Genomic DNA, 14524 nt, shown 5'->3' with positions numbered 1-14524 from the left:
CACTGATCAATTGTCTGTGAATTTTATGCAGTATTTCACCCCTACTGATCACAGGAATATCAACCCGGCACTGTAGCTCTTGACTCTTAACTTCCATTGTGTAATGTGGGTTATCTAAGAAATGAAGTTTATTCTACCTAAACAGTTACTGAAGGTCACTCAGGACAGGAGTGTCAAGCTACAAACCAACAATGTGCACCACAAAATCTCTCTGCTGCTTGGATTTCAGTCTGAGAGGGCCCTTCTTGTTCCCTCGCCACTTCTCGCCTAAACCTTAAATTCTGTCAGGATTTGTTGTGACTACCAGGAATGTCACAGCTAGTTGCAGACAAAATATTTCAGCAGAGGTTTTTTGCAGCAAGCAGGGCTGAAAACACCACAGACAGAGTATCAGGGTCCGCTGCAGCTTGGTCCAGAGAGCTTTAGAGCTGCGGTTGCTAAATTAGGGTCCTGGGACCCACAAGGGTCACTGGCGGTGTCTAGAGGGTTCCCTGAGACAGCTGCGAAGAAAACAACTGTCTGCTCTCAGAGGAAAACAAAAATGGAACAAAGGTGGTGACTAGACAACGTAATGAATGAGCTGGAAGTCTAACTGGAAATCCACATAGGAAGCGAGACATGAGTGAGACGTGTACCTAAAATGATAGTTATCTCTAATGCTGAGAGGCTTGGTCAATTAATCCATCAGATGTTTCACAGAAGATGGGTTGAGGACAAGTTTTTAATTTATGAAGTTAAAATACCAATGTGCCAATGTGAGAAGCACTTGTCTTTATTTTAGACATTTCATTAAGTCAAGCAGCTTTGGTACGTGCCTAAAACCCTTGGGCAGATGAGTGGAAGCGGTCAACATGCTCCACTGGCACTGACACAGTAAACTCTATTCACAGAGCCTGAGCTCTCCACGTATAGGAGATATACAGAGCTGTTATCCTATCTGCTTAGTCAACCAGTCAGCATGACCAGGTATACAGTTACTATAGTCTGTGTGTGTAGTCACCTGCCTTCAGCGTCTAATCCTACCATGATAATCCTGACTTGCTCCACTGACCGACAGAAAGAAAAGACACAGAGGTGAAGAGGGACTGGCGTGGCATCTCAGGAAAGTGAGAATACTGCCCTGTTGACCTGTCTAGAGTCCTGACTGACTTTAGAAAGACTTTTATTTAGACGCTCAGTCAGCCAGTCAGCCGTCTAATGAGCATTTTTCTTGATTCTTGACTCTGATAATTAATTTTGTCTGAGCAAATGGGTCCTAACCTCCCAAAGTGACGTCTTCTGAGTGTTTGTTTTGTCTGACCAAAGATACTGAATTTAAAATGAGTACAAAGAAGAAACGGTTAGGACTGATAAAGTACTCAAATTCATCTTAGACATCTTAGTTGATTTCTTCCTATTTACAACAGCACATGCACATGCTAGGGTCGGCGATTGGTCATGTGATACAAGTTTGCAGGCATGTTTGTATGCATGGAGACATCATTCTCATCATTTCATCTCAGTTCATTATAACACATAGGCCTGGGCTACAGGAAAAAGCAACTGTATCTACTGTTGTGTGGGTCATACTATAGAATGATTTATTGCTTGTTTATAGTGAATAATAGTATAAGAACTTAAAATCACATACTGAATTGCAATACGGGTCTAAAGGAAAAAATTCTATTATTTTTCCATATTGCTCAGCCCTACCAACAGCACACTAATAGGGCAATCATAAATTATGATGACAATAATACACCCTGCACAGTGCTGTGGCTAAAATGTACAACCTGACGGGAGAAGCATGACAGGATGAACCACATTCAAAGTGAGAAGTTCATTGGAGAAAACATGAACCAGCTCAATAGAAACCTCTGAAAAAGAGAGAAGATTCATGCTGAAAAAGCTGCTGTTATGGTGGTTAAAGAAACCTGATATGGCTAGTAAATGGTAGCATTTAACAGAGGCAGTGTAAAATGTTCAAACAGGCGTGGGTATAATTGAGAAGAGCAAAACTATTTTTCAGTGGAAACAGGTTCAAAGCACAAATTCTGGGGAACCGGTTTTAGAGGTTGACCTGAGGAAACGTTGAGACTAAAGGCTGGAACTTGCAGAGACAACAGCATTCATCCTTGTACCATTTGTATTTAACATGTTCAAGTCACTTCCAGTCTTTCATTTCGAACCACAGGACGTTGGATCGGCCAATCCCGTTGTTTCACGGGGAGGCTTCACAAAGCGCCTTCGAGAGGCGTGACTGTGCCTACAACACCCTTCTCTGCATACATCTGCAGAAACGTTATGTGCAGTATAATTCATACATCAGTCACCTGCCACTTTCACTGTGTGGCAGCCAAACAAATGATAAGAAAACGCTGGGACTACAATTGCTGGTCCATTTAAATGTTCACTTCCTCCTTAGAAACAAACCTCCTTGTCCTTCTGTTAAACATAACTTTGAAAAGCAAAAAGAAAAGGCTCATGTGATTAAAGGTTAATCAAAATGGTTTTAATGCAGCTTACAGAACTAAACCTATTCAAGAGGAAACAGACTGGTAACCACAGAGAAGGTGACCCTTCAGTGCCTTGTCCAGAGGAAATCTAACCACTTTGCCTTACACTTCTGAATAATTAGCTGCAGGGGGGGGAAATATTCTGGTTTGCAATGTCTGTTAATATTGATGACCCTATTATCATAACACACAGTGTGTCACTGTTACACAGCACAGAAGGCATTTGCCAAAAGAGTGTGATGGTGCAAATTCCTCTGAAACCAGTTTGAGAGTGAAACTTGACAATTATGCACTACAGAGGATCACGACTCATCTGTCACTTTTGTTTTACCTTCCTTTTGTTAAGAGAAGACCATGTTGAGGCTTTGTGTATGCATTCAAGCTCTCCGTGTCTGGATCGCAACAGCCTGTGGGATTTCTGTTCTAGTGAGCATTTTATTGAGGCCGGTGTTATTCTTTACTGTTCTTATCGTAATCAAACGCATTGTACAGACCAAACACAAACATATGCTCGTCTTTCTCAGCACTTTGTTTTCTCTACTCTGCTTCTCTTTGTTGCTCTCTGTCCTAAATCCATCGGTTCCTACTGTGCACACAAATCGCTCACAAATATGTAGTTTCATTCCTAAAAACTATGTAGCATAAAATACGTAATAAAACAAAACACTGGCTATTTTATACGCTGCCCTGGCAATTATGTTTCAGACAAACAGCCGCCATGTCAAAGCAGCAGGGAGGGCGAGGGAGGGCGAGGGAGGTTGAGACTGTTCAAACAGCAGGTTGATGGTTTGTTTAATGTTGTATTTGAGAAACACTGGTTGAGTCAGAGAGAGAGAGGAATGAGAGAGAGGGGAAAGTAGACACACAAGGGTGTGTCAACATCGGGCTAATGGTTTGTTCAGTGAAGTCTATGTGCTCAACACAGTCAACTGCTTGGTCCTTTATATGTGAAACAATGAGGTTTTTATGAAGTAAGACAAACAAACAGAGGAGAGCGTGTACTTCTCATTCCTCTTATCACTCTTACATAACTCTCAATCTTTTCTTTCTTTAATTGCAAGAACAGGCAGATCACTGCCCTTTCCTTTGTTGTTGTTCACCATTTCACTGTGGTGTAGGGGCTGCTGCAGACCACCCTCCTCTCTGAATCACTGACACTGGAGACAGAGTCACCTCTTAGCTCTCACAGCTGCCAGGCTCAGTCAGTCCATTTCCAGCTTAAAGTCTAGTGGTCCACAGTTAATGAACTGTTTCCGTCCCAGGTGTGATATCCCCGACCAGATGAGTAAAAATCACCGTGTACTCATCAGTTTGGGACTGTACACTTGGAATACCATCCTGCTGGCCTCCAGTTCCTGTGGCTCATTGGCAGTTAAAGAGATTCAGTTCAAGTTATTCTCTTTCTACTTCGCACGTGGTTCTCTGGGAGGAATCTGAATGTTTGATGAAAACTTTCTATTAGTCTATCTGTTAGTTTTATGTCTAAATCCAACTCGAAAACTGAACCAATACTTTGTTTGGGTTTTTTGTTGTTGTTCTTCTTCTTCTTCTTCCCTCCCTCTTCCCTGGTGTTTGTCTTTTTGCCAAAGTGTTGCCATGGGTTCCCGTTGGTGTGGAGGAGAGGAAGTAAATGGCAGCTGATCTCCATGTGACTTGTCTATTTCTTTGCATACTATTTGTGTATGTCTCCTGGCACATCACTCAGTCTCTTGCCAATTATGCATCTGTGTCTGTGATTAATTCAATTAGATCAGCACAACATAGAAAAGGTTGCCAGTAAAATTCAGCAAAATCAAATCTGTCAAATCCAAAGCCAAGATGATGAAATTCACAGTTCTAAAACTGACTAAGACTTTAAAACTACAAACTTATTTCCAGTAGCTGATGAAACCAAACAACAATACCGAGGAGGCTGAAAAATGTGGAGAGGAAATCTCAAAAAGCATCTTTATGACACAGACGAATGAACAGTTAACCACATGAGACATATTCTCTAAACATTAAATTTTAAAAGCTAAAAAGTCCTATTTTTAAATTCTCAAACATCTGTTCATGAAACCTTACAAACCCTCAAAAACTTTCAGTCCTCAAATTGTGGTGCCTAGTGTATGTGGGTAGCTCCATCAGTCGGTAGTAATATCAGTTTGTGTGTGTGTGTTATGAATCCACACCCTCCATTGAGCTGCAGCCATCCATGCGGCATCATCATCATCATCATCATCACCTCCATGTCTCTCTACTTGCCCACTCATGTTCGTCTATCCCTCCACCTTTCTACCAAGCTTTCCACACACACTCTCTGGCTGCGGCCCAGTCAACGAGCCGGATCCACCAAAGTCTCCGTTTCTAGACTGAACACGTCAGAATGGGTCTGCCTGATCTAAAATGCTTCTTCAAATGGAGTTGAGACACGCAGCCCTCTTTGACTGAATGTGAAGGGAGCAAAGGGTGTGTTCTTCGCAGCAGCAGTCAGTATCCCTCAGAGAGGCCGAAGCCTGACATCAGCAGCCTCTGTTCTGCTCCCTCTGGTACCGCAAAGTGTCTCACTGGCGGTTGCTTTCAAGTGTCTCTCTGAAATAACGTGAAACGTGCTTCTGGCCTTTACTATCAAAATCCATGCTCTAAGCTACTCTAACGTAAATGATTATCTGCTACAGCAATTAATAGTAGAAGCTGAAACCTCCATGATTTCAACAGAGTTAAAGAACGACTTCTTTGTTGTTTGCATTTACAAAACTACAACACCCATGATGTTCTCCAAGCTCTACACTTTGCATACTACATCTGTTTTTCCCTTATCCATTCTATGTCCCCCTTGTCAGAATGATGTCTTTTATGGTGCTTCTTAAAAACTCACTGCTTCAAACAGAAATATTGAATAAACAACATGTTTTTTGTTAAATTTACCGTCCCCGTTTATACAACTGGAGTAAACCACACAGCATACTATTGAGTAAAGAGTAGAAAGTCACAGAGTCACTCACAGAGTTAACATTAACAAGTGACCTAGCTGATCTGAGCTGCCGCCATGGTTTTGGTTTCTGTGAGGTATGATCATCTCATCTGAGGAGGAGGAGCAGGTCTTATTCTCCTCTCCATCATTATTTCTCTTTCGTCCTTTCCCGTGTTCTTCCTTCCGTCCTGTATTAGCTACTATTTTCCTTGTATCCTTTCATACCTCATCCCTCGTTTGTCTCCTCCCAAGCAGCTAACACCCAGAGGTGATTTAGCTTTACATGTGCGTGTTTCTATAATATGTGCCTGTGACAGTGGGTGGATTTCAATAATATGTGTTTGTTGGCCAGTTTTGCAGCAAAGTCTGCACATTCTATGTGTGTGTGTGTGTGTGTGTGTGCCTGTCCACACCTACAATCACCTGAGGCTGCCTATTTCCATGTCAGCACTGAGACTTCTCTAAAATCAACCACTCCCACACACACACGCAGACTAACTATCAGGAACTATAAAAGTATATCAGTGATGTGACAATGGCTTGATGATACCACATAACTTTATGGCCTGTAGTTTACAGTGTGATTTTGTATACATGTGTGTGTGATAGTGTGTATGTGATGTAATTGTGCACAGGTCAAAACAACTCATGTGTGGGAAATGCCTGTATGTTACCACACACACACTCCAATAAATAATGGTTATGACTGTATTACTGTTTTATAATCAGTGCAGTTTATATGTAATTAACCGTGTGTGTGTGTGTGCGTTGCTGTAGAAAGTGAATACGGCTGTAGCTTGCTGTTGACAGCTATCTGCTTTACCTTCAGTAAACAGTACAGGACGGATAGCACACACACACATAGCATGAATGCATAAACACGTAAATGCACACACTCGCATTTTCGCTAAACAAACTCCAAGGGAAGGAGGGCAGGCCAACTGTTGTTTTGAGTGGCATTTTCCTTTAAAGTCAAGTTAACGAGGGGAGTAATGTGATAGTCAAACACTAATCAAATCCTCGTGGACGGAGAATCACATCAGGTGGAGCTGATGGGGGAGAAAATGAAAACTACAAGTGGAGAGAAAGAACGGAGGGGAAATGAGGGAAGAGGAGTGGATGGAGAAGTATTTAGTGAGAGAGGGGGCAGGAGAAAAATGAAAGAAGAAAAGATGGACAACAGGAAGAAGAGAGAGCGAGAGTGAAGCGATGCAGGGAACCTGTCAGGATGGAGGTATAGATTAGAGCAGAGGTGGAGGAGTGAGGAAGGTCGATGGCTAATAATGCCACTCCTACTATAGCTGAGACAGAAATCAATAAGCTGTCTGTCTCTCTGCCCAGAAGAACTTAAGGGTGGTCACAGAGAGCAGGAGGAGGGAGACAGACAGACAGACAGAGTCACGCTGAAGAAGACGTGGAGGCTCTGATCAACACCTGCACACGCTGCGAGAGATGAGAAGATTGAGCTATTTCCCTGATGTTAAGGTGTTCACAGTGGAGGGAGATCTTAGCAAACAAGCTGAAAACACCAGCATGGGCACACATTACGCACACACACACACACGCACGCACGCACACACACACACACACACACACACCTAGTGTTTTCTGATTTTGTTGGTTTAGACTTGATGTGGTTCTTTTGTGCAGTTTCTGTGCAAATCCTACCATATTAAGAAGAAACCTGTTTGGGTTGGTTATGTCGCTTAAATTCATCTGACAGCAACACTAAAATCCTGTGCTTTGCTCAAAATGGCTGCTTGGTTCATTCACAGAAGGACCTACAGAATAATTTCTGTGTCCCAAAGTCTAGAGTCTGATTCAGAGTGTGAGCTCTTCACGGGCGTGTCATGATGCCCTGAGGAAAGATTTATCTGAGCAGAAACTCTCTACTTAATTAGACATGACTTCAGTGTGTGTGTGTGCGTGTGTGTGCATGTGGCAGATGGCAGGAGTGCCCTCGCTGGTTCTTTGCCATGTTGGTGAAATACCAGGATATGATAGCACCAGCTCTGAATCACACCACAGCCATCCTTCTTCCCCGTCATCTGACAGCAGAAGTGACTGGCGTGCTGCTCGCTGTTCTCACCACAGGACAGCTGCGAGCTCCGTCACGCTACGTCCAAAACGTATGATCTGCAGGACAAAACGGGGATGGTTTTGCTAGGCATCGAACCCTCTTGGGTGACGTTACGGTAGCCTTTTCTGTCTGTCTTCTGTTGGGATGGAGATAAAACTGGAAGGCTGCAGTCCACAAATGTGGTGACTGACACGAAAACATCCAATTTAAAGCAGAAAATGAGCAGCAGGGCCACTGTGAATTCTGTGAGTCATCTGAAGATCCACTCTTACACAATATTCCTGTATTTCTGAGGGCTGAATCATCCTCTGTGGTTTTATAAGTCGCAATCATTCCCACATCATAAGACGCAGGGCCTCGTGCAAGAACCGCTCTGACAAAGACGTCCGTTCTTAAACTGCACGCACGAGCCATTCCGCGGAATTCATTCGCCAGTTTTCTAGAATTTACGATCGGTCCGGGCCTGTCGTACAAGTCAGGTACAGACAGCCTGCCTTTCTGCACAGAATCACAATGCCCTGATGTGACTTAATTAGCCTATTAAGTCTAAACAGGATGCCAAAAACAATTAAAAGAAAATATATAAGTAAGTCAGAGTTAATGCGAAATGAATATTCTGCCCACCAGATCATCAAGACTTGTCAGTTCAGAGAGGTGTGGTTGGATTTTATAAATGTTAACGGCATCAGAACCTTCAGCGGCTCAGTCGTTGAAAGGAAAATGTCGTCAGCTGCCTCGGGGGCTTTGTGTAACATGGCCTGCTGTAGGTGTAACAGTCTCTCATTAACATGGCACATTAGCCATGGGCCACTTCGCTCTACATGTTTTGAGGCAACTAGCTTCATGCCATCCTCTGTCCATGTCTGTGATGGTCACAGCTCAGCGCTGCTCCGATGACACACTGTTGGCAGCGGTACTATTAATATTTCCTGATCGTTCCGGGCCCTCTAACATGACCGCTGACGCTGCTGAACTTGTTATCAATCTTTTGTTATATGGCGCCAATTAATAGCAAATGTTATCACAAGACACTTCCCACGAAGAGCAGCTCTAATCCAAACTCTTTAGAGAGATTAAGAGAGACCCAACGATTCAAGAAATCAAGAAAGAAATGGCGAGGAGAAACTCCCCTTTTTGTCTGCCGATTTCGAACTTGAGGCTCCGCAGCGTCACAGTTCTTCTTTGTACACTTTGGTGACATTTTGGAGAGAACTTGCCCTCAGACGGAGAGGAGCAGGAAGTCTCCATTATTCTAATAGTTACAAGCACGCCCTTCCTCGTGAACAGATGACACTTATCAGGCTGAGGTGAGTTGATTTACGACGAGTTTGTCCAGTTAAGAGAGCGTCACAGGAAAAAAAAGGTATGAAGAGTTTAAGACAAAAAGGTTCCTGCATGAGGCCAAATGGGTTAAAAAAATAAAAGCACATGACTCAGGACTAAAAACAAAAACAATTCTTGTAACTTTGACTTAAACTTTTTTTCACATTTTTGTTTACTTTGACGAGGCTAATGTCCGTCCATTCTGTGGCCACAGTTTAGAGACTTAAGTCTGGTATAGAAGCACATGGAAAAAGAACTGGCACAGACGTGATAACACGTGTTACTGTGACGTGGGGGCTTGCAGTTTCTCAGACAGCAAGTCAATAAGGACTCATTGTTACAACCTTTCCAATAACAAGGCTGACGCCAATATTGATATTTGGATTATCCACTAAAAACTGATCCCAATAAACCAAACAATATTTGATTTTTTTTTTTTAAATCAGATTGTTTTCATACTTTCATAACATACTATTTTATTGATCATACTGCTGATTACTTTCTCGATCGTCCATTCATTGTTTGGTCTGTAAAACATCTGGAAACAGTGAAAAACAAACCTGATAATCATATCCATTTATCAGCTGATCGATTAACCACCTAATTTGTGTGGCTCAAATGGTGACACATCAATGTGTTTGATAAGGATCCCTGAGATCTGGTTACGAAGGAATTGTTACCAAGACATGCTGATCTGATAGATACACAAAAGACTTTGCTGAAAATTTAAATGCAAGAAGAACATAAAGAACGTTTCAAAATGCGAACACTCATTGAATAAAGTCGTGTGTGGTGTGGGCTTGTTAGTTTTTCACCAATGTGTGCACGGATGCAAATCTATGTGTGAGAAGCTCCAACTGGTCAGTAACAGCAGACATGTCGATGTGCTGTTCAGGCTCCACTCAGTACAAACGTTGGAGCACAAACTCCACCAACACCAGGAACCGTCCTCACTATTTTGGACCGAAAGACGCATTCAGGGTCAACTGGAAAACAGAGTCTGCTAACGATGAACATCTGAGAGCAGTGAAACATGGACGGACGGACGGACGGACAGACAGGCAGGCAGGCAGGCAGCAAAGGGCAGCCTGCTTAGCAAACATCAAAGAGCACACAGCTGGTAAAATCCACCCCCATCCAGCTCTGTTCCCTTCTCAGATGGCCCACTTCCAGTTTTAACCTCTGCTCACTCATTACCCAATCAACATCCCCAGCACTCATGTCCAGTCACCCCGGATCCTCTCACTGAGAACCTACATTTTAACCTTTACAAGGACCTCAGGCTCACTCTTTCCTTTCTAAGAGCCATTATTTCAAATCTCACTTCTGTCTCAGCATTATTTTAAGCTGTCCAGCTCAGACGGATGAGGTTATGCCTGCATTAATAAAAAGGGGACAAATGTAAACATGGACGTCATATTTGAGGAAGTAGAAATGTTGAGTGAAGCATTGCAGGAAAATCTTCGTTAACAATGAATGGAGCAGCAGATTCTGGCTACTTTTTAAAAAATCTACTTTACTTTGTTTTTAATCGAGAGAAACGAACTGCCTTGATATCACTGAGTGTGTCAAGTAAATAGCAAAGCTGTAAAAGCATTTAGACTATGAAAGGAAAGCGCAGAGAGGAGCTCAGTAAGTGATGAAGAGGGAAAAGAGAAGACTAAAGAGAAGCATGAAGAATATTTTGAGAATCACTTCCCTTCACTACAGACATGCCAGCTTTAGTAAATGAGGGCAAAAGAAGTAAATGCATGACCAAAACATGCTGAGGTGATTAGGAGGGAGAACACACGTTGATTTAATAAGATTTTTTGTTACCTTCATGTCGTTCATGATGAGCTGGAAGAGCCCTCCCAAGGCGCTGCATTCCTTCTCTATACCCGCATCCATTTTTCCACAGGCTCGGAAAAAAAAAAAATCCTCAACTTCCACACACGCAAACTCCGAAAAAGCTCCCAGCCAAGTTCTGAAACACTCCAACAGAACAGCCGATAGAGGCTTTTTTTATTATTATTCAAGAGGGGGGGAAGAGTTACAACACCCCGAGGGCGAAGTCCACCTTTAAAAAAGAAAACAGCTAAAAACAGCCGCGGAAAGGCAGCAAAACGGAGGAGAAAAAACACACACTCACACACACACGGGAGTAAAATCCAGGTCGAGGGAGACTCGCACTAACGCTGGGCTTCGGTCAGCCGATGCTACCGGCCGGCCAACTTGATAAACGTCCGCAGAAGCAGCACATCATGCCTGAATCACGGAGCAGCCTGTCTGGAAAATGTCTGGCAGTGTTTGTTTTTTTGGCGGCGTGGAGTCCCGGTGAAGGGAAAACACAGCTAACCGCAGCTAGCTAACTTGGCTAGCTAGGTTAGCGTTAACTCCGCTAGCAACCTGTGACTGTGTGCGCGCGCGGGTGTGCGTGTGTGTGAGTGTGTTCCAAGAGGAAAAAACACGCGCAGATCAATCAGCTCGCCTTCAGTAATCAGTGCGTCTCTTCTCTGACGTCCAGCTCGGATTTAAATCCCCCCGCAGTCCGTTATGTCCCGAAGTGTATCCGAGTGATTTCACGTTGTTTCCTTGCGTGTCTCCAGGCGGCTGTTCCTCCTCCGGCGGCTCCGACGGGAGTCCTGACCTGCAAGGAGCGAGCGTCTCCCCCAACACCGCGTCACACGGTGACGAGAGCCACATCCGGTTAGGAGTTTCACAATTAAAGCCTCGACCAAAATGTGGACGTGGCTCCTGTCGTTCAGGTTAGTGCAATTAAACCGTAGTGGAATGTCATTTATGTGAATTTTAATTGTTTATCTCGATTTTCTGCTACTTATGTCATATGTCTGTCATTACAGTGTGTATCACACTGTATATATCTGTAGTGTAATTATTAAATTTTATATTAAATCACCTGTAAGCATAGTTAGATGTTAAACTGCACTCAGTATTTCTGTATTTGTGTGCAAATACAATAAAGTTGAATCCAAATGCAGTGTTCCACTGTATGTATCTGTTACCTTCAATTACTAGTTACTTAAAAAATTCAGATTAATGATAAATTCTAGTGTATAAGACTTTATTGATCCTCTGTGAAATGCAAAAGCTTCCTGTGTGTGTGTGTGTGTGTGTGTGTGTGTGTGTGTGTGTGTGTGTGTGTGTGTCCACCTTTACAGCTGTAGCATTTAAGTAAATATGCATCAATGAATATAAAAGTATAACACACATTATGACAATGAGTAACGCTGTGCATTAACACACTTACGCAGATATTGAGTTCTAATTGGGAGTTAACCATGAGCTGCAGGGCATCATTGATTTGGTGAAACTTGGTGAAGCTTGTTAAGCAGTGGCATTGTTGCAGATCTCTCACACACGTTTTCACAGGATGTTTTACGGGCTTGATAATGAATTCTGTCATATTTTAGGAAAAAGAAATAAATAAAAAATGCTAATCACGAATTTTCATGCTGAATCCGCAAACATTTTAGGAAAATTCATCTGAATTCATCTGATTCATCTCACCGTTCACTGACACCTACAGGCCAAGTAATGTGATGCCTTGACTGCAAAACAAAAACAATCAAATTTGAAAATAACCAAAGAAATACAAAGTTTTTAGGGTTATATTTATTGTTTTTACACCTTTTCCTATTTGTCTCACTCTCTTCCTCTTTCGTACAGGGACCACATGGGTTGCCAGGTTTTTTTTTTGTTATATTTGGTCTATTAGTTTGTTTTGTCTGATTAGAATATTGATTACTGATGAAACAAAATTCTAAAACAAAATTCTCCTTTTGTTTTGTGTATCTTTTACTGTTTATGTGCAAATTCAACACATCTGACATTTATGAGCCAAAATAGTAATAAAGGACTGTTTTTAATATAGCATTTGAATTATCTGTACAAGCTCGTTTGTATGGATGACAAACTGTTGATAGAACTAAACACAAAACTTAGAATTTAAAAAATGTTTAATTATTTTCCTATAGTGCACGTTTCCTCTGAAGCTTTTATTTTGAATGCATGCAGCTTTCCGGTCGATGCTGAGTTCGGCGCGCTTGACGCTGCAGCGTATCTGTGAATGGAGGAGGTGTGTTGCGTGTTTAAAACGCGGCAGTCCGGCGGGGCGGAGCTACAGAGAGAAAAGTGGAAGAGTGGAACATATTCGAGTAACATGAGTGGAGAGAAAATATCCAACTAATATGAACAGGAGATGAGCAACCGTGACTAGCTGTACAAACACTCACCAACTGTTAGAACAAAATAATCCAACAAATAGAATAAAAGACTGAGAGAATGTGGAAATCATTTGGAAAATCAAAATACATGAAATTCAGTGATTTAAAAAAAATAAAGTTCAGCTACTTTGTAACAGCTGTTGTTTGCAGATTAGCTAATAAACTAATCTGCATAATTGTGTTGTGTTTAAATGGTAATGGCCGCATTTCAGCAGGAACAGAGAATTATATTGGGTTGGGTCTAATGCTGTAGGAAGTAGAGTACTAGCCCTATAACACACTGACTGGTCAGGTATGCAGAGGCCTTTAAACGTCTCTCTCAGGCTCTACTTTTAATGACTTCCATCACTTTTTAGGTGAACAAATGAGTGCAGCATGTTAAGTATTTAAAGAAGCGCTCTCTGAATTTATGGTAGTTCTCAGCAACAAAAAATCCCCCAAAAATATGTCAGGCCAAAACCAAAACTGTCTCACATTTTCTTACTTGAAAGGTACATTTTATTTATTTGCTGCCTCAAGAGATTTCAACAAGTTGATTCCTACTTCTAGTGTCCACTTGATTCTGTCTTTAACTGTGAAAAGTACCACCAGAATCCAGAGGGAGCAACAGGAAACTACTGTCACATGAGCCAATAATGATATATATGGTATAATATACACACTGTTTAGATTCAGTTCAGATCTATTTCATTATTTCATTATGTAGCAACCATCAGGTGATACGCAGCAGTGTGTGTGTGTGTGTGTGTGTGTGTGTGTGTGTGTGTGTGTGTGTTTCAAAGTGTATTTTACTGATCACCCGGCAACAAGCTGAGTCACCGACAGCCTTCCCGCTGGTCTGATTACCATGGCAACCAGCATGCCACAGTGGTGTGTGTGTGTGTGTGTGTGTGCTTGCATGTGAGTATGTGTTTTGCTGAATCACTGGACCATCTACCCATCAAACATGAGCCTGGTTTCCATGGAAACCAAAGCATCACTGTGCATCCAGAATAACATAACAATAACAAAAAAAAAAAAGTGATAAGCTAATAAATGTGAATAATTCTATTTTTAATGTGGGATCAGTCGGTGGTTTGATTACATGTTTTGCAACAAAGACACAGTCAGCCAGGTCATGGCGCTTTACACTGAAAATAAAAACATGTTCAGATGAACAGAAAGCACACAAGTCACACCAATAAAAAGCCAAAATCCATTCGTGTCATTCGCCCCGCTGGCTTTGTTTGATGGTGAGCTGGGCTCTTATTTTGTAAGAAATTAACTCCCAGAAAGCTGTTTTTCCTGTTTACCTCTGGTCACCTGATCATGCCTACAGGAGACCTTCACACAGGAAGGAGCTCCATGTTATGATGTTACTATAACGTCTAAATGATTTTACCGAATTGTCACTTTATGCTACTTTTACTTAGATAAAAGTTCTGAGTACTTCTTCCACCAATGATCG

General features: G+C 42.1%; 1 protein-coding gene across 2 annotated transcripts in view; it reads right to left on the bottom strand.

Annotated features, from left to right (window-relative positions):
• The window catches only part of mtss1 (MTSS I-BAR domain containing 1), a 51641-nt gene extending 40185 nt beyond the window's left edge, over positions 1-11456 (bottom strand). For both annotated transcript variants that reach the window (XM_070844894.1, XM_070844901.1), the window contains exon 1: positions 10670-11456. In XM_070844894.1, the coding sequence (XP_070700995.1) occupies positions 10670-10741 (72 nt within the window). In that variant the 5' untranslated portion in view covers positions 10742-11456. The remainder of the gene's footprint in view (positions 1-10669) is intronic.
• Positions 11457-14524: the final 3068 nt, after the last annotated feature.

This window comes from Pempheris klunzingeri, chromosome 2 (genome assembly GCF_042242105.1).
Source record: "Pempheris klunzingeri isolate RE-2024b chromosome 2, fPemKlu1.hap1, whole genome shotgun sequence".
In the NCBI taxonomy this organism is placed as follows: Eukaryota; Metazoa; Chordata; class Actinopteri; order Acropomatiformes; family Pempheridae; genus Pempheris; species Pempheris klunzingeri.
This window is presented reverse-complemented; position numbering and strand designations above follow the sequence as displayed.